General features: G+C 44.4%; 1 protein-coding gene across 5 annotated transcripts in view; it reads right to left on the bottom strand.

Annotated features, from left to right (window-relative positions):
• Nucleotides 1–6,337: 6,337 nt before the first annotated feature.
• Nucleotides 6,338–19,207, bottom strand: part of LOC126035260 (sorting nexin-18-like) — a 54,471-nt gene continuing 41,601 nt past the window's right edge. For 2 of the 5 annotated variants that reach the window (XM_049793626.1, XM_049793631.1), the window contains one exon: nucleotides 6,338–9,631. In XM_049793626.1, the coding sequence (XP_049649583.1) occupies nucleotides 9,378–9,631 (254 nt within the window). In that variant the 3' untranslated portion in view covers nucleotides 6,338–9,377. The remainder of the gene's footprint in view (nucleotides 9,632–19,207) is intronic. The other 3 variants (XM_049793629.1, XM_049793633.1, XR_007504881.1) reach the window with 2 other exon arrangements.

Genomic DNA, 19,207 nt, shown 5'->3' with positions numbered 1-19,207 from the left:
CCACAGATCCGCAGGTCCTGCCAGGAGCATGCTCCAGTACGCGGGTTTCCCACGGGGTCACAGCCTCCTTCGGGAACCCACTTGCTTTGGCGTGGGGTCCTCCACGGGCTGCAGGTGGAGATCTGCTCCACCGTGGACCTTCCTGGACTGCAGGGGGACAGCCTGCCTCACCATGGTCTTCACCACGGGCTGCAGGGGAATCTTCGCTCTGGCACCTGGAGCATCTCCTCCTCTTCCTTCTTCACTGACCTTGGTGTCTGCAGGGTTGTTTCTTACATGTTCTCTCTCCTCGCTCCGTCGTCTGTTTCTCCCCATCTCAACTTTTTTCTTTCTTAAAAATGTTATTACAGAGGCGTTACCACTATCACTGATTGGCTCGGCCTTGGCCGGTGGCGGGTCCGTCTTAGAGCCGGCTGGTATGGGCTCTCTCGAACACAGGGGAAGCTTCCAGCAGCTTCTCACAGAAGCCACCCCTGTAGCCTCCCCCGCTACCAAAACCTTGCCACACAAAACCAATACAAGGCTGTAGGAGCCTCCGTTCCAGCAGCCTTCCTGGGTGCTTTTAGCAATTGCTGTAGCTTATAGTAGCCTGAAAGAGCAGTTAAATCTTTAGAGATACCCTGATGTGTAGAGCTGGATTATCCAAGATGAAGGCAAACAGGGCACCACTGGGAAGGGTACCACTGCACAGCACATCTGGTTTTATGCAATGGGATACTGTGTTTGATTCTGTTTACACAAGTTTGTCCTGGTTTCAGCTGGGATAGAGTTAACTGTCTTCCTAGTAGCTAGTACAGTGCTATGTTTTGAGGTCAGTATGAGAAGAATGTTGATAACACTGATGTTTTCAGTTGTTGCTCAGTAGTGTTTAGACTAAAGTCAAGGATTTTTCAGCTTCTCATGCCCAGACAGCGAGAAAGCTGGAGGGGCACAAGAAGTCGGCACAGGACACAGCCAGGGCACCTGACCCAAAATGGCCAACGGTGTATTCCATACCATGTGACGTCCCATCTAGTATAGGAACTGGGGAGTGGGGGCGGGGAATCGCCACTCGGGGACTAGCTGGGTGTCGGTCGGTGGGTGGTGAGCAATTGCCCTGTGCATCATTTGTACATTCCAATCCTTTTATTACTACTGTTGTCATTTTATTAGTGTTATCATTATCATTATTAGTTTCTTCTTTTCTGTTCTATTAAACCATTCTTATCTCAACCCATGGGTTTTGCTTCTTTTCCTGATTTTCTCCCCCATCCCACTGGATGGGGGGGAGTCAGTGAGCGGCTGCGTGGTGCTTAGTTGCTGGCTGGGGCTAAACCATGACAAAGTTACATCCTAAATATGCTTGCAGGCTTTTTGTATGCTAGAGGTGGCTCCACTGAAATTAATTTGTCCCCCATATCTTTTAAAATCTCTCTCTATAGACTCTCATTTGATAGGACACATGCACTTTTAACCTGCTCTGAAATGGAAAGTCCAGATTCCTTGCCAGACTGTCTTCTTGTTTGTGCTCTTTTTGCTAGTATTGCTTCTCCCATGTATTTTCTCTAATACCAGTTCAATATATATTCTAATTACTTGGAAGCTCTCCCCTCCCCAGACACCTCAAACATTCAACAAATCATGTACATAATCAACAGCATATCATCCAATTGCCAAAAGCTGACTATTCTGCTGCATGATCAAATCACAAAATCCCCTGTGTCTGTCTTCTGTCTAGGGCATGGATTTAAAAGGCAGCTGTATTCTGACTTCTATTAATTTGTTTGGAGCATTGCACAAGCCATGCTAACAATTACATCCTTTAAAATATTCAATTTACAGTATCCTTCCTCAGAATTCAGCTCATTGCATTCATTGCCAAAACCACACTGAAACATTCTTTAAATGAGTATGAATTAGAGGGAACAGTGGGGTTTTGTTTGATCCTTGACTAACTCAGTATACGCTGTGAGTGGTGTTACCAGCTGACCCTCCCCGTCACTGGGACGGCCTCAGTGCACACTGGTGAGTGTGTTTGCTCTCTGTGCCCTTGCCAAACTGGTTGTATGCCTGTGACCATGCCCTCCCATCATGGCTTTTCTCCTACCCCGCCTTATGAGACAGGATCCAGAAACAGGATGGATTCATGGCTCATCATTTTTACTACGGTTATTTATTGCAGCCTCATTGAGTGGGTAAAACAAATGCAGTGAGATTTAGATTACAAACCCCAGATAAGTAATCCAGAGCTGCCTGTGGATCCCTGAGTAAGCAGCATCCCGCTCCCTAATTGGAAGCAGGGAGAGTGAGCAGCTCTGCTGCTTACCAATGTGTTGCCCCACAGCCCTGCAGCTGGACCCATGGGCTCCATATGTGCCCCCCCCTCCTTAGAGCAGTCTTGCTGCATCTGCACCTGTTGAATTGGCAGTAGGGGTGGCGTGGGAGCCTGCTGTTAGGTTGCCATTCATCTGGTCTGATGCACTGTCAGCTAAGTGATCTCATCTCGACCAATTATTGTCGAAAAAGGACTTTCACATTCTGCAGGGGCATGGAACCCATTTCTCTGAGCAGCGACACACCTGGTCTTTGCTTATATGCTGGATGCATTCTGATGCCAGATGTTATGTTAGCTAGGCTGGCCAACCAGAAAAATTTTAGTGGTTTCAGAGGGACTGTGATAGCTCTTTGCTCAGCTGGGTCTGTTTGCCTACCATAGGCAGGATTTAATCAGTGTTGAAGACACTAAAGAAGATCCCAGGAAATACTACCTGCATTTTAGCTCTATAGATACAATCTGATATGCATTGGATCTGCTGAGCTGCTTTAATGAGATAGCATTTGTATGTGAGATTTGATCCTAGGGTGCTTTTGGTATCCCAGTTTTGTACTGGTTGCCAACAGCCAACTACTCATAAAGATGTTAAGCTCCAGTTTATTCTGAGCCTGGAAATAAATGAACTCCCTCTGATATACTGGGCTTCCTCATTTTTTCCATCACTCATCTCTGGCAGAAGTGTTAGTGTCAAGACTCTTGACAATTTTCATGTCTCTGGCCACAGCACATTAAAGCTGTTTTGAGATAGTTGTGGTGAATATATTTAGTTCTGTCCTTGCCATATACATTTCTGAGAGTATTCATTTCAAGTGTGCTCTTTGTGCTACATTCATATTTTCAAGGAATTGAGTGTTTCTGAATGGCTGGGATCTTCTAATCTTTTAAAGGAGTTCTGCATATTCCTCATCTAGGCAAAGTTATATTGTTTTTGGCATTCAGATAGGATGGACTTAGGTAAGTCATGACTATGCCTGATCTATATTGATGTCACTTGGAGTAAACTTATCTCTTGGCCACGTTTAGCACTTAGCAGGTCATAGTTTTCTACAGGTACTGCACAGGGCTCTGGGGATAAGATATAGACATAGAAACCATAATTTGTAAAATAATGATAATCTCAAAGAGAAGTGGTTATGGCAGAAATTTCAGGCACCTGGCAGAGTGTTGTCATGCAGCAGTGAACCAAAGATTGGAGAAGCTATTCAGAGAGCAAGAACGAAAACTTGCTAGTTGCTTGGGGCTGTGAATAAGCTGTAGTTTGCTAAGGAGAGGTGTTTCTAAGAGGCATTTCTACCTGTGTGCCACCCTCCTCAGGCCATCAAGGGGGTTCCTCTGCTTCTCTTCAAACAGCTTGGACCAACTTTGTAAATGGCTCAGAAACACTTTGACAGCTGGCAGCCAGATTGTTGTGAGTGCATGTGCCAAAGGCACCCGCCAGCCATCTCTGCAGGACTCCGCTACCTCCCTGCCCTGGTTGCCCAGTCCAGCATCCTGTTTCCAGCCACCAGTCCCCCCGGGGAAAGGAATGCCAGTCTCAGCAGGGAAAAATTGCCTTTCTGGCACCATTTTGACTGGCAGTTCCTGTAAGCTGGGCAAACTCCATTCCGACCTGCAAATCTGCTCAACTTCAACTTGCCTGATGTGAAATCAGATTTCGACTGGTGGGTTAGACTGACCTACTTTTTTTTCTGCCTGTGGCCCAGCTCAGAGGAACAACCACTCTCCTTCCCTGCTGTGTGCCCTGGAGCCCCATGGCCACCTCTGATATCCTTCCACCTGCATGGTAATGCACCTTATCCCATGACACAACACATTTCAGCTCATAATAAAATTATTGGCTCATTCCCTTTGTGGAAAGATCGCTGTCATACAATGGGAGGGCAGCTTGTGCTTGACATCTGGCTTCTTTACATGGGGAAAGGAGCAGGGCAAGAAGAGTTAAGACAGCATGTCTGCCTGCTAGGGCAAAGATTTTTGCATTTAGCATACAGTTTTAATTTCCCCCAGCTAATATTGGAAGTGGACAAAAAAATTTCTTCTTATGCCAACTTGAGCACAAAAAAATGCCATTTAATGCAGTGTCCAAGTTTGTCTGGAGCTGTTTTGATTTAGTAATGTCTCTTACAAATACATGACAACGTATGTAGTTTTCCAGTAACTTCAGCACTGGCGCTATGACTTTATAGGGCAAATATCAGGTTTTAAAATCTATAATGAATGTGTTTGTAATTAGTTCCAAATATTAGGTCACTTTTGTAATTTTTATCTTTCAAATTTAAGAGCAGGAGTTAACTGAAATGATACAACTATCTGTTGGACAGGCATTATTTTGCTCTGTAAAGTGAAAGGGGGTTTTGCTAATGAGGGAGAAAATTGCCTAATGTAAGACATACAGAAATTTACCTGCCTTTATAGAAAATTATTCCCTCTAGCACCTTCTTTAATGCACAATACAGCTGAGCACTATGATATTTCTGCACATTTAACTTGAAGTGATCCTCAAACACGTTACTAAAGATTCAAAGTAGTTTTTCAATTGTGCAAAATTCAAGAAGCATTCAGATTTGGGGTTTGGTTAGGGAACTTCCATCTGAAAAATTCAGGTTCAGATTTTCAGTTCCTCCAAGGTTTCTGAGCATTTAACTCTTGGTTTTAGAGATATTGCCAGTCACCTCAACAAGGGAAGGTTCCTACTTCTTTTTTCATCCCTTCTTATTTCAGTGATTATAAAGTGAGGAAAAACTTAAAGGAAAAATATCTTTGTGGGAGGTAAATAATTTCTGGCAGGAATAAAATATGATTTCTTTAACAGGCACTATGGAGCAATGAACTTATTCATCAGCCAGTTAATATCTAGCCATGTACTATGGCTATGCCCTTGAATGTGATTTCTAATAGCATCTGCCTCTGAATCTTTTTTTATCCTGTTTCTTTCCTTGCTTTCCTTCTCCAACCCTTCAGTCCCTCACCAAATATTGCATAGATTCTCAGTCCAGGATATTGCCCCTGAGCTGTCCCTCAGGGGTCTGTATTGGGACCAGTACTGTTTAATATCTTCATCAGTGACATAGTGCGATCGAGCACACCCTCAGCAAGTTTGCAGATGACACCAAGCTGAGTGGTGCAGTTGACATGCCTGAGGGAAGGGGTGCCATTCAGAGGGACCTGGACAAGCTTGAGAAGTGGGCCCATGTGAACCTCATGAGGTTCAACAAGGCCAAGTGCAAGGTCCTGCACCTGGGTCAGGGCAACCCCCAGGTATCAATACAGGCTGGGGGATGAAGGGATTGAGAACAGCCCTGAGGAAAAGGACTTGGGGGTACTGGTGGGTGAAAAGCTAGACATGACCAGCAATGTGCACTCGCAGCCCAGAAAGCCAACCATATCCTGGGCTGCATCAAAAGAAGCATGGCCAGCAGGTCGAGGGAGGTGATTCTGCCCTTCTACTCCACTCTGGTGAGACCTCACCTGGAGTACTGCGTCCAGCTCTGGAGTCCTCAGTACAGGAAAGACATGGAATTGTTTGAGCGGGTCCAGAGGAGGGCCATGAAAATGATCAGAGGGCTGGAACACCTCCCCCACGAGGAAAGGCTGAGAGAGTTGGGGTTGTTTAGCCTGGAGAAGAGAAGGCTCCAGGGAGACCTTATAGTGGCCTTTCAGTACTTAAAGGGGGCTTATAAGAAAGATGGGGGCAGACTTTTTAGCAGGGCCTGTTGTGATAGGACAAGGGGTAATGGTTTTAAACTAAAAGAGGTTAGATTCAGACTAGATACAAGGAAGAAATTTTTTACAACGAGGGTGGTGAGGCACTGGAACAGGTTGTCCAGAGAGGTGGTATATGGCCCATCCCTGGAAACATTCAAGGTCAGGTTGGATAGGGCTCTGAGCAACCTGATCTAGTTGAAGATGTCCCTGCTTGTTACAGAAGGGTTGGACTAGATGACCTTTAAAGGTCCCCTCCAACTCAAACTATTCTATGATATAAGGTCAAATCCATGTTCCATAAACAACACAACTCTTCAGGCTTTTTTTATTTGGGGCTAAAAGTTAGAGCACTGTTAGTATCCAACATGCAAAATATGAAGTCCCCTGAAATAACTTGACATTTTTTCAGGAACCCAGTTTAGGAATTACCAGTGTATGTGAATATAATTTTTCCTGATACACTCTTGTCTGCTATTGTAATGTGAACAATGTAAATATTTGAAAAGGTGTTTCTTGACTATACTGTTTTATTTCTTTGTTGAAAATGAAGAATTTGCTGAGTAATTTCTTTAAAACTGGGTCTATTTCCATACATTAGGCTCAGTTTGGACAGCAGCCAGTCCATTAATGCAGGAAACTGGTCAGCTTGCACAGAATATTTGCTAGTCCCTGCAAGATTCAAGCTCCACTAAAATGTTCCCAGTACATTAACTGTAATACTAGAGAAAACCTCACATTTGCCTTTTTTAGTCATGAAAAAGAATGCATTTTAGTTTTCAGCACAGTTTACACTAAAAGCATCACATGCCTTAGGCTCTGCCTTTGCTATATCTGGTTGTCTTGATACATTTGTTCTATTGCATAGAACAACTTGGGTAGAGGCAGGGACAGTCAAGTTCTCTGAGCACCACTCTGCAGGCTGAGGGAGACCCTTACTTGATCTTCACGCTGCCTGCCTTTATCACTGTGCACAGTACAACTGATGCTACAAAAGAAGGAAGGATTATACAGACAACACTCTCCCTGAAAGACCTTAGTATATCCTGTGCACTGAATAAGGCAGGGAAGTGGTGGAAAGCAGTTATGTAATTGTGTGCCATGATGTGCCTTGATATACTAGCGACACAGGCAACTTCAATTCTGAAATTTCCTAGCTTTTTTTTTTACTGGTCAACCTTAGCATTCTTTAATACAGTCATTTATTGTGTGCAACTTCCTAAATCAATTCCCTCTTCCCTCCCCAAGAAAAAAACAGTTAATAGAACATATGGAGCCATATCGATACCCATAGCACTGCATCACAGAGCCTGCATTATGGCATCTCCTTCAGCCCCTAAATCTATAGTTCATCAACAGTTAAAACTTTTCAACTGCCATATCAGACCTTTGAACATTGAGCAAAGAAAGTAATTTATAATGAGAGAAACAAAACAGTGCTGTCCTCACCACCAGAAGAACTTAAATTACCCATTTTGTGACTTCTCATTATGGCTATTTAGTAACAGCAAAAGGACATGGATGCTTTGGAAGCCCAAGGTATAATCAGAGACTGGAGGAACAGACTTTTGTAGTCATAGGGCTTTCTGTCCTCACCCTTTTCTGTTCTTTGTCCTCATGTGTTCCTCCCCAATCTCTACCTTGCTGTAGCTGCCAGACCCAACTTCAAAACTGTATTCCAGGCTGCTGCTTCTCTCCTCCCATGGCCAGGTAGAAAGAGCAGCAATGCCAGGACCTACCAACAGCTTCTTTGCTCAGCTTCTGGTCTGGGAGGTTCAGCCCCTTCTGGATGAAGGGAAAACCAATTACAGAGAAATTCTCACTTAGCCACTGCTGACTGAGGTTAGAACCAAGATTGCTTGGAGTAAGTGGGAGCTACAGAAAATTTATCTGTCAAATTTTAGCACAGTAGGGCCTGGAGAAACATTAGTTTAACTTGGAAATATTTAGGCAAATTTTCACAGGCAGTGCAGCAGGCATATCTAAAGGCAAAAGTGCAAAAGGTAACAAGTCTGCCAAATTGCAAGTCCTTGTTCTAAAGTATGAAAGAACTAAAGATTTCTAGCCAAACTGTTTAAAGAATCTAAGAGGAAAAAAATATTTTTCATTTTTATGATCTCCTCCTGCAAAATAGCTGAACAACTTTCATTTAATTTTCCCAGAAGAATTCAGGCTGGAGAAAACATCCAGCATGGAATATGTTAGCTGGAATACTGAAGGTCTGGCAAAATAAGAAGGTACTGCAAACAGGGTCTTGTAATTCACCAAAAAGATACCTGTGCCTTGCCAAATAATGTAGGCATTTTCAGTGTAGGCAGTTCATTAACATTTTCTAAAAATTATCAATTTTATATGCAACATATTCTTCCATTTTGAATTATCAGATTTTGTTGGTGCTTGTCTTGAATGTTTCATCACCACATAATTTTCCTAGTGATCTCTCTAAGCTGGGTCTTAGAACACTTCTAAATCAAGAGTACCATGTCATTTGTTGTGGTTTAGGCCAGGCGGTACACAGCTACACAGCTTGCATTCATATCCCCTTGATAAACATCATTTTTATTAGGCTAGCTCTTAAAATTTCCACTCTCAGTAATGTTTTATACTAAAAAAAGGTAATATTCATTTCAGAAAGGGGATTTAGTGGTGTATTTTTGTATATGTGCTTAACATCCTAGTACATGTAACAAGTAGTCTCCATTTTCAGGGCAAATGTGAATAGATTTAAGTTCTCCTTTTTGAGACAACATTTGTCGTAAGACAGTACTTGCTGTGCAAACTGGATGGCAGCTGATTTTTTTCCACTCAATAATAGGTTTCATAATCAGTTCCTGTTATAGGCATCAACCCTTCATTCATTCAATCATAAAAATGAGACTTACTAGAAAAGGAAAAATAGAGTCTAAAGGCACAGAATCACATAGCTGCTCTACTAGGAGTCTGTAAACAGAGAATCATCTGAATTTAGGAAATCCAAATCTAGGAAAGTAAAAAGGCATCTGAAGCAGGCTTTTATCTAGCCAACTTCCTTAAAGATCCAAAAGGTCTACAAAGTATGCACCAAAATTCCATATTTCAAAAAGCAATAAGGCAAATCGTATACTCATTTCAAAAAAAGTTACAATGGTAGTGTAGGCATACACACTATAACTTAGTTACAATGCATGGTACTGTTTCTACTACATAACCCTATAACTGTTTCCTTTCTACATAATCGAAGATTAAACCAGGATTCCAGGTGAACACAAAACCATCCTTGTACCACCATCTACCACTGGCAACGGTTCTGCAACAGCAGCATTTGCTCTGCTGCTTCAGTCACATTCATACTGAGGAAAGTCCACAAATCAAAGTTCAGAGATTAAACACTGTTATACTTGTGAAGAGCTTCTTCTAGCTTTTGTGTCACTTTTTGAAAAAAGAGTATTTGGTGTTGCAAGAAATGTTGCATCTGTGATTTAAAGTCCCTCACACGAATTTTGTGGAAATGATTAATTTCTGCTAGGGTCGCAAAAGAAATAATGTTACAGCGTTCTTGAATGCCCTCAGCTTTTTGAAGCTCCATCTTCCCCTCTTCCACATGTCGCTTACTCTCCTTTACTTTGGTAAGGGCTCCTGTGTAAAGAACAAAACAAAATAGTTGAACTGTGAGGACAATGTAGGCTCAACTACTGTACTTTAACAAGTGATTTAATAACAAGAATTCATAGAAGGGTCATTCTAAATGTATTTATATGTGTGCATATATATATATGAATGAAAAGGAATAAAATAAAAGCTTTTTCAGAAGAAAAATCACAGAACAGTGCATCTTGTTTAAAAAAACACCTTTTTTTAAGGCTCTAGCTTGCAAAAGATAGTAAAACATGCCTATTTCACAATCTTAAAAGATGGTGTCCTTCAGAGAATGTCTGATAAATATACCAGCAGTGGAAAAAAATGAAAGCACTAGAAAACTAGTCAGATCAATTTAAGTCTACATAAACACCAGAAAAATAGCTTCATTCAGAAATTGGACTTTGTGAAACATCACAACTTTTCACAATCTTTGTGAAACATCAAAAGGAGATCTGAATACACAAAATCTTGCCAATACACCATTCTGCTTTTGCACTACAGATACCCCAAAAATAATTATTGAGTACTAGAGAATCTAAAAGTTTATTTCAAAGTTGTAGACATCCAGGCAGAGATAACACAATCCTGTAAGAGCTAGAAGAAACACAGAGCAAAAGAATTGACAGTCTTCCTCCTCCAAATAGCTAATTAAAGCACACACATCCTACAAAAACAAAATATCACCCAAAGCAGACTCATATAGTGACACAGAATACAAAGATGTGTCTTAGATATTTACATTCATGTCTCAATTTCCCATAAGAGCAACTTCTTTGCCTTAAATATTATATACATATTTTATTCATATAACTAAAACCAGTAAGACCAATAAAGCTTTTATCTTCTCATAAAATATTAGTGATATGGCATTTTTCACAACCTTTATGATCACACAAGTTACTTGTTCCTTCAACGATTTGTAATGTCTTAACTAACTCTCTCCTTTCATATTACACTTCTTACCATATGTGGAGGGTTGACCCTGGCTGGATGCCAGGTGCCCACCAAAGCCGCACTATCATTCCCCCTCCTCAGCTGGACAGGGGAGAGAAAATATAATGAAAGGCTCATGGGTCGAGATAAGGACAGGGAAAGATCACTCACCAATTACCATCACAGGCAAAACAGACTCAACTTGGGGAAATTAATTTAATTTATTGCCAATCAAAACCAGATTAGTATAATGAGAAATAAAACCAAATCTTAAAACACCTTCCCCGCACCCCTCTCTTCTTCCCAGGCACAGCTTCACTCCCAAATTCTCTACCTTCTCCCCCTGAGAGGTGCAGGGGGACAGGGAATGGGGGTTGCAGTCAGTTCATCATACATTGTCTCTGCCACTCCTTCCTCCTCATGCTCTTCCCCTGCTCCAGCATAGGGGCCCTCCCATGGGAGACAGTCCTCCACAAACTTCTCTAATGCGAGTCCTTCCCACAGGCTGCAGTTCTTCACAAACCGCTCCAGCGTGGGCCCTTTCCACATGTCCTTTCCACAGGGTGCAGTCCTTCAGGAACAGACTGCTCCAGTGTGGGTCCCCTTGTGGGGTCACAGGTCCTGCCAGGAGCCTGCTCCAGCGTGGGCTTCCCACAGGGTCACAGCCTCCTTCGGGCATCCACCTGCTCCGGCGTGGGGTCCTCCATGGGCTGCAGGTAGGTATCTGCTCCACCGTGGACCTCCCTGGGCTGCAGGGGGACAGCCTGCCTCACCATGGTCCTCATCATGGGCTGCAGGGGAATCTCTGCTCCAGCGCCTGGAGCACCTCCTCCCCCTCCTTCTTCACTGACCTTGGTGTCTGCACAGTTGTTTCTCTCACATATTCTCACTCCTCTCTCCGGCTGCTGTTGTGCAGCAGTTTGTTCCCCTTCTTAAATATATTAAATACCACTGTCGCTGATTGGCTCGGCCTTGGCCGGCGGCGGGTCCGTCTTAGAGCTGGCTGGTATTGGCTCTGTCGGACACAGGGGAAGCTTCTAGCAGCTTCTCACAGAAGCCACCCCTGTAGCCTCCCCCACTACCAAAACCTTGCCACGCAAACCCAATACACCATACAAATGACTACAGTTCACTGACAGGACTCCCTATACATTGCCTTGAAGAAATGCTTTTCTGTACTCCCTACAGTGACACTAACCAGCAAGCTAACAGAGAAACCTCTCTGCCTATATCTTTCAGGAGGACAAGCTCCACTCTCTTCTGGGGAAGCAGGTTTGTCTTCTTGTCAGCCTTAATCCACACATGTAGTAAACACCATTAAAAAGTAAAAATGCAGATCAGCAGTAGTATTATCTTCTGTCCTTTCCTCCTTCTGCCTGTTTAATATGCCATTTCAAACACGCCTTCTCCCAGCGCCCTGACACATCTCTGCAATTCAGATTTGGAACATGACTTTGTGCATGGCAGTGTCTGGGTTTGCTCTATGGGCAGCAAGTTGGGAGGGAAGTGGGCAGCACAGCTGCTGCTCACTGCATTTCATTCCCGCTTCTCACATTGCCCTTCCTGCTGCAGCTTATCCCCTGCCCATCTCCAACCCCTCACCAGGCAGTCAGATAGAATGGAGGGTCAAGGCATGCTCTTACTGGAGGCAAGTTAAAATACCAGATAATTTGGCAGATTTGTGGAAAAAGTTTGTTGCATTTTTGAAAAGTAATGGGGGTTGTGCCTTGCATTATAAATAAAATCTGGAATTCCTAAATTCAGAGAAGCATGCGTGATTTTTCTTCACTCAACTTCTAACAACAACTTGTTAACTGGGCTGGGGGGTGTTTTTAATAGCAAATACTTGGAAAATAATTCCTCTGTTATCAGTATTTCTCTACTCTTAAAACCATATTTTTCTCCTTAATTTACATTTAGGCTGTGCTCTACGTGGCATCTCCTGTCTGCAGTCCTGGTATGAGCTCTGAGTCGCAAGTATAAGAAATTCCCCTCCAGTGGGACATACTTGCAGTAAGACCATACAGAAGATTTTCCTTTTCTATTTTGAACTGTGGCAGGGAAGTTATTAAGAAGGTAAGTGTAGACTGAAGACTACATGCCTGAGGACACTGGTATTTGAGTGGCAGAGGCCACGCTCTGAACCCAGTGCTCTGAAGAGCTGACTGGAGGCCAAGAGCAGCAACTCTCCCCGGGGGCTCTGAGGTGGTGGCAGGGCCTGGCTCTGTTGTCCCATAAGCGGGGTTCAGTACCCGGTGTGCAATGAGCCAATCTTACACACAGAGCCAAGATATTTGTTTATTTCATGTCTGTGCAGAGAGGGGTGCCAGGTGGTGACTCCACAAAGCTGGCACACCACACCAAAGAACTGCAACGTATTTATTCTGTTACATGATCAGTAAAAAACCGCCTAAATTTACATTCATTGGTTAGTAGTCACCCTCTCATCTACTATTGGTCAGTTATATTTAAATTGGCATGCATGCTCCTTGCAGGTGGGGGGGGGGGGGGGGAAGTTCTTCCATCCTTGAATTGAGTCGGTGGTTGCAATCTCCCCCTGCCACCTTTACCTTTCCCTTAGTTCATGCTTCTTCAGCAGCCATCAGGCCTTCCCAGTGCCTTCTGGGGCAGGATGTTTCCTTTTATCAGTCTTTAGTTCCCTCTCCTAGGGCATAGTCATTAGCAAAGCATGCATACTTTATACAAAGTAATCAGGCTTGCATAGTGAAGCTATGGAGTACTGGTCCTCCTTAAAGGACAATGCATCATGTTTAACTGAATTGCACCACAGCTAGGCCGTAACTCAAACATATGACTACATTTCCCCCCTCTGAGATTATAAAAGAGGAACCTCAATGTGGTTTCCTTATATCAGTCTCACCTGAAATTATTTTCTCATAAACCTTAGAACAACAGTTAGTAACACAAGATACCAATGCATAAATACACACAAAAGCTATTAAAGCAATTATTATATAGTTCAATAACCTTTTTACCCACAAACTTAAATTGGGGAACGAGGAAGTCAACCACTTAAATGTTTCTTCAAACCTGTAAGATGTGTCATCCTTTTGTATCTCATGAATTATTTTAGTTTGTTTCCAGTTTTCTTCTAATTCTGTAGAAATTCTACCACTCTGATCCACATATACACAGCAACTAGTATTTAGAACTGTGCACACTCCTCCTTGGGAGGTTAGCATCATATCAAGAGCCATCCTATTTTGTAAAGTAATTTTAGCCAAATCAGACACTTCTTGTAGGGCTTTTATAGCATCGTAAGTCTCGTTCCAAATTTTCTCAATTATGACTGAAATATTTAGAATAGCTTTCTCTAACTCGCTAACTCCTAACCAGGGAATAAACCACCTCACGAAGGAGTGAAATCCTGTGGGTCTATCAATCAATGGATTAGCAGTTCTTTTACTCCTTCAAAGGTAGGTTCTCGTCCATATTTGAGATCCTAAATTTTCAATTATTGTGATATTAGGTACTACTGCTCCTAAGGTACATGTTCCTGACCAATTAGGAGGTAGGGTTTTATGAGCCTTGTCACCACAAAGCCAATACCAACCACTTCCCTTCGGAACCTGCCAGACAGTTCTTTGTTTTTCAGACCAACTTTGATATCGGATTTGAAATGTACCTTTGGAACAATCTGCATATTCTTCTACATATATAGCTCCAGTACAATTAAGTTAAGGTCTTGGTGGCCAGTCTGTCATGATTACATCTCTCTAGACATTAATTTCCTGGTAGATTGTGAACTTTCCATTCTTGCTCTATTGTGTCATCATATGTTTGGTCATTGTTATTCTGCACATACTATAAAAATTCTGGGAAAGAGAAATTGAGGGGTATTCATATTACAGGAACACCTTTGTTAGAATGCTTAGGGAAATGAGTACATGTCCTGGGTTCAGCTGGGATAGAGTTAATTTTTACAGGAACCTGGGAGGTGGGGGGCATAGCCGGGGCAGCTGATCTGAACTAGACAAGGAGCTATTCCACACCATCTGACATCATGCTCAGTATATAAATATGGAGCGGCCGCGGGGGGAGGGATGGTCTCGGCTTTCGGTGGGGGAAGTGGTGGAGCGTCGGGTCCCGGGTGGTGAGCAGTTGCACTGTGCATCACTCGTTTTGTGTATTCTTTCATTAGTACCGTTGTTGTTCTTGTAATTTCTTTGTGTTTGTCCCAGTAAACTGCCTTTATCTCAACCCTCGAGGTTCCAGTTTCTTTTTCTTTTCTCTCCTCCGTCTCCTCCCTATCCCACCAGAGGGGGGCGGAGGAGTGAGCGAGCGGCTGCGTGGTTCTTTGTTACCCGCTGGGCTGAAACCACGACAGTCCTTTTTGGCGCACAACTTGGGGCACGAAGGGTTGAGATAACGACAGATCTGGCCAGAGCGTGTTGAAACAAATTTGCCAAACGCATTTCTTATACTAGATAAATAGATGTTAGCCACAATGTTGTTTCATTTGTTTACATGGTGGCGTTTTGTAAGCTCTTATATGCTCTATGTATTGCCTGTAGTTGCATATCTCATCTCTGGGAGAGTGATTGGGATTATCATTTTGCTGTACTGGGCAATGTTGACTTGTGAAATGATTACATCACTGGTCATGAGGTTAAGCTGGTATCTGTATGAAGCAGTGATATCGTTTCCATACTTTGGGCACCTTCTGTCGGATTTTATTGGTAATTACACCCCATCCATGGGGAAGTTAGGGGGGGATACTTCCCCCGTCCGTTCGCCTCCCTTTACTCCCTCCGGCTAATTACAACAGCTTTCGAGAATTTTGAATATCCTTGGGATGCGCAAGCCAGTGTGCTGTTAGTGCTATGCCTCCTGAATATTTTTCAGGTCTTGTTTAGGGCTACAAAAAGGCTCTTTAAGAGGACCACCCAGAGATCTGCCCCAAAGCTGGATATTCATGGGTGGCACGGCATGTGGGAGGATATGGGCAGGTATCTAGAGAACTTCTCACCTCCAGTGGCTTGGAAGTTCACTCCCAAACAACTACAGAACCCTCATGAAGTGGTAGAATATTTGAAAGACAAATGCTGTGGCTATTCCAAAGATGTACAACTTGCTGCACTGTGCTGGGCCCTGGCCAGTATCTACCAAACACTGCTTGATACTAGGCAGCACCCTCAGGGGGAAAAGGGGGAAAAGATGGAAAACAGGACAACATGCACCGTGGCTACCCAAACCCTGACAACAAGCACCGTGGCTGCCCCTACCCCGACAACAAGCACCGTGGCTGCCCCTACCACGACAACAGGTACCGTGGCTACCCCTACCCCGGTGACAGACACTGCAGCTAAACCAGAGAACCAACCTGTGCCAGTATCAGTCGCCCCTGTACAGAAAAAGAAACACACAAAGAAATCAGTTCGCTTAGTGAGAGATGAAGATGAACCAGGGTCATCGCAAGAACAGGAGGAAGAGCCAGAACCTGAAATAATTACCCGATCCCTATCCATGAGTGAGTTGCATGACATGCGAAAAGATTTTAGCCGCCACCCAGGTGAGCACATTGTTACCTGGCTGCTCCGATGCTGGGATATTGGGGCTAGTAGTGTGGAATTAGAGGGTAAGGAAGCCAAGCAGTTGGGATGTCTGTCTAGGGAAGGGGGCATCGACAAGGCAATTGGGAGAAAAACACGAGTCCTCAGCCTCTGGAGGCGACTTCTGTTAGGTGTAAAGGAAAGATACCCCTTCAGGGATGAAGTTACATGTCACCAAGACAAGTGGACACCATGGAGAGAGGTATCCAGTACCTGAGAGAATTAGCTGTGCTGGAGGTAATTTATAATGATCCAGAAAATGCGCAGTCACCCACAGATCCAGATGAAGTCCAATGCACACAACCCATGTGGCGGAAGTTTCTACAAAGTGCACCACCAACCTATGCCAACTCATTGGCAGTAATGTCCTGGAAAGAAGGCTATGGACAAACGGTGGATGAATTGGCTGTCCAACTCTGGCAATACGAAGGAAGTCTCTCTTCCTTCGGGGCTGTGTCTCAGCTGTAGAGGAATTGTCCCAAGAGTTCCAGCAATTCAAAGTGGATATGTCCTCCTCCTCACCTGCACAGGCCTGCATCGCAGTTATTGGGAGTAAGCGTTCCTCTGCCCAAGAGAGAGGAGAGAGAAAGTACACTCGACGGGCTAACCTGTGGTTTTACCTGCGTGACCATGGAGAGGACATGAGGAAGTGGGATGGAAAACCTACCTCAGTCTTGGATGCACGGGTACAGGAGTTGCGAGAAAAAGCAACCAGAAAAGAGGATTCTTCTTGGAAAACTGCTGCTCCAGTTTCCCGTGAGCAGTCCCCCAGACGCAGTAGATGGGCTGATCTCATTTCTGATCCTCTTGAAGGGACTTCTGATTCACGTGTGCAGAAAGTGAGTAACGGATATTCTAACCAGGATTAGAGGGGCCCTGCCTCCAGCCAGGTGGAGGAGAGGGACAACCGAGTCTACTGGACAGTGTGGATTCGATGGCCTGGCACATCAGACCCACAGGAATATAAGGCTCTAGTGGACACTGGTGCACAATGTACCCTAATGCCATCTAGTTATAAAGGGGCAGAACCCATCTGTATCTCTGGTGTGACAGGGGGATCCCAAGAGCTAACCGTATTGGAAGCTGAAATGAGTCTAACCGGGAATGAGTCTAACTGGGAATGAGTGGCATTAACACCGCATTGTGACTGGCCCAGAGGTCCTGTGCATCCTTGGTATAGATTATCTCAGGAGGGGGTATTTCAAGGACCCAAAAGGGTACCGTTGGGCCTTTGGTATAGCTGCATTGGAGATGGAGGAGATTGAACAGCTGACTACCCTGCCAGGTCTCTCCCAAGACCCTTCGGTTGTGGGGTTGCTGAAGGTTGAAGAACAACAGGTGCTAATTGCTACCACGACGGTGCACCGGCGACAATATCGCACCAACTGAGACGCCCTGATCCACATCCATAAGCTGATTTGCCAATTGGAGAGCCAAGGAGTGATCAGCACGACTCACTCACCCTTTAATAGTCCCATATGGCCCATGCAGAAATGTAATGGGGAATGGAGACTAAGAGTAGATTATCGTGGGCTGAATGAAGTCACGCCACCGCTGAGCGCTGCTGTGCCAGATATGTTAGAGCTTCAATATGAACTGGAATCAAAGGAAGCTAAGTAGTATGCCACAATTGACATTGCTAAAGCATTTTACTCCATTCCTTTGGCAGCGGAGTGCAGGTCACAGTTTGCTTTCACTTGGAGGGACGTCCAGTACACCTGGAATCGACTGCCCCAGGGGTGGAAACACAGCACCACCATTTGTCATGGACTGATCCAGGCTGCACTAGAAAAAGGTGAGAGCTCCAGAGCACCTGCAATATATTGATGACATCATCATATGGGGCAACACGGCAGAAGAAGATTTTGAGAAAGGGAAGAAAATAATCCAAATCCTTTTGAAGGCTGGTTTTGCCATTAAAGAAAGTAAGGTCAAGGGACCTGCGCAGGAGATCCAGTTCTTAGGAGTAAAGTGGCAAGACGGGCCTCGTCAGATCCCTGCGGATGTGATCAACAAAATAGCATCTATGTCCTCACCGACTAATAAAAAGGAAACACAGGCTTTCTTAGGTGTTGTGGGTTTTTGGAGAATGCATATTCCAAATTACAGTCTAATTGTAGAGCCCTCTCTACCAAGTGACCCGGAAGAAGAACGATTTTAAATGGGGGCCTGAACAACGACAAGCCTTTGCACAGATTAAGCAGGAGATTGTTCATGCAGTAGCTCTTGGGCCAGTCTGGACAGGACAAGATATTAAAAATGTGCTCTGCACTGCAGCTGGGGACAATGGCCCTACCTGGTGACAATGGCCCTACCTGGAGCCTTCGGCAGAAAGCACCTGGGGAGACCCGAGGCCGACCTCTGGGGTTTTGGAGTCGGGGATATCGAGGATCTGAGGCTCGCTATACTCCAACTGAAAAAGAGATCTTGGCAGCATATGATGGAGTTCGAGCCGCCTCAGAAGTGGTTGGTACTGAAACACAGCTCCTCTTAGCACCCCAACTGCCAGTGCTGGGCTGGATGTTCAAAGGGAAAGTTTCCTCTACACATGACGCGACTGACGCCACGTGGAGTAAGTGGATTGCACTGATCACACAACGGGCTCACATAGGAAACCCGAGTCGCCCAGGAATGTTAGAAGTGATCACGGACTGGCCAGAAGGCAAAGATTTTGGAATGTCGCCAGAGGAGGAGGTGACACAGGCTGAAGAGGCCCCGCTGTATAATAAACTGCCAGAAAATGAGAGGCAATATGCCCTGTTCACTGATGGGTCCTGTCGCATTGTGGGAGGTGGAAGGCTGCTGTATGGAGTCCTACACGACAAGTCGCAGAAACTGCTGAAGGAGAAGGTGAATCGAGTCAGTTTGCAGAGGTGAAAGCCATCCAGCTAGCGTTAGACATTGCTGAAAGAGAGAAGTGGCCAGTGCTCTATCTCTATACTGACTCATGGATGGTGGCAAATGCCCTATGGGGGTGGCTACAGCAATGGAAGAAGGGCAACCGGCAGCGCAGAGGTAAACCCATCTGGGCTGCCGCACTGTGGCAAGATATCGCTGTTCGGATAGA

Source organism: Accipiter gentilis, chromosome W, assembly GCF_929443795.1.
Source record: "Accipiter gentilis chromosome W, bAccGen1.1, whole genome shotgun sequence".
In the NCBI taxonomy this organism is placed as follows: domain Eukaryota; kingdom Metazoa; phylum Chordata; class Aves; order Accipitriformes; family Accipitridae; genus Astur; species Astur gentilis.
The sequence above is the reverse complement of the archived record's forward strand: the minus strand, read 5'-3'. Positions and strand labels throughout refer to the sequence as shown.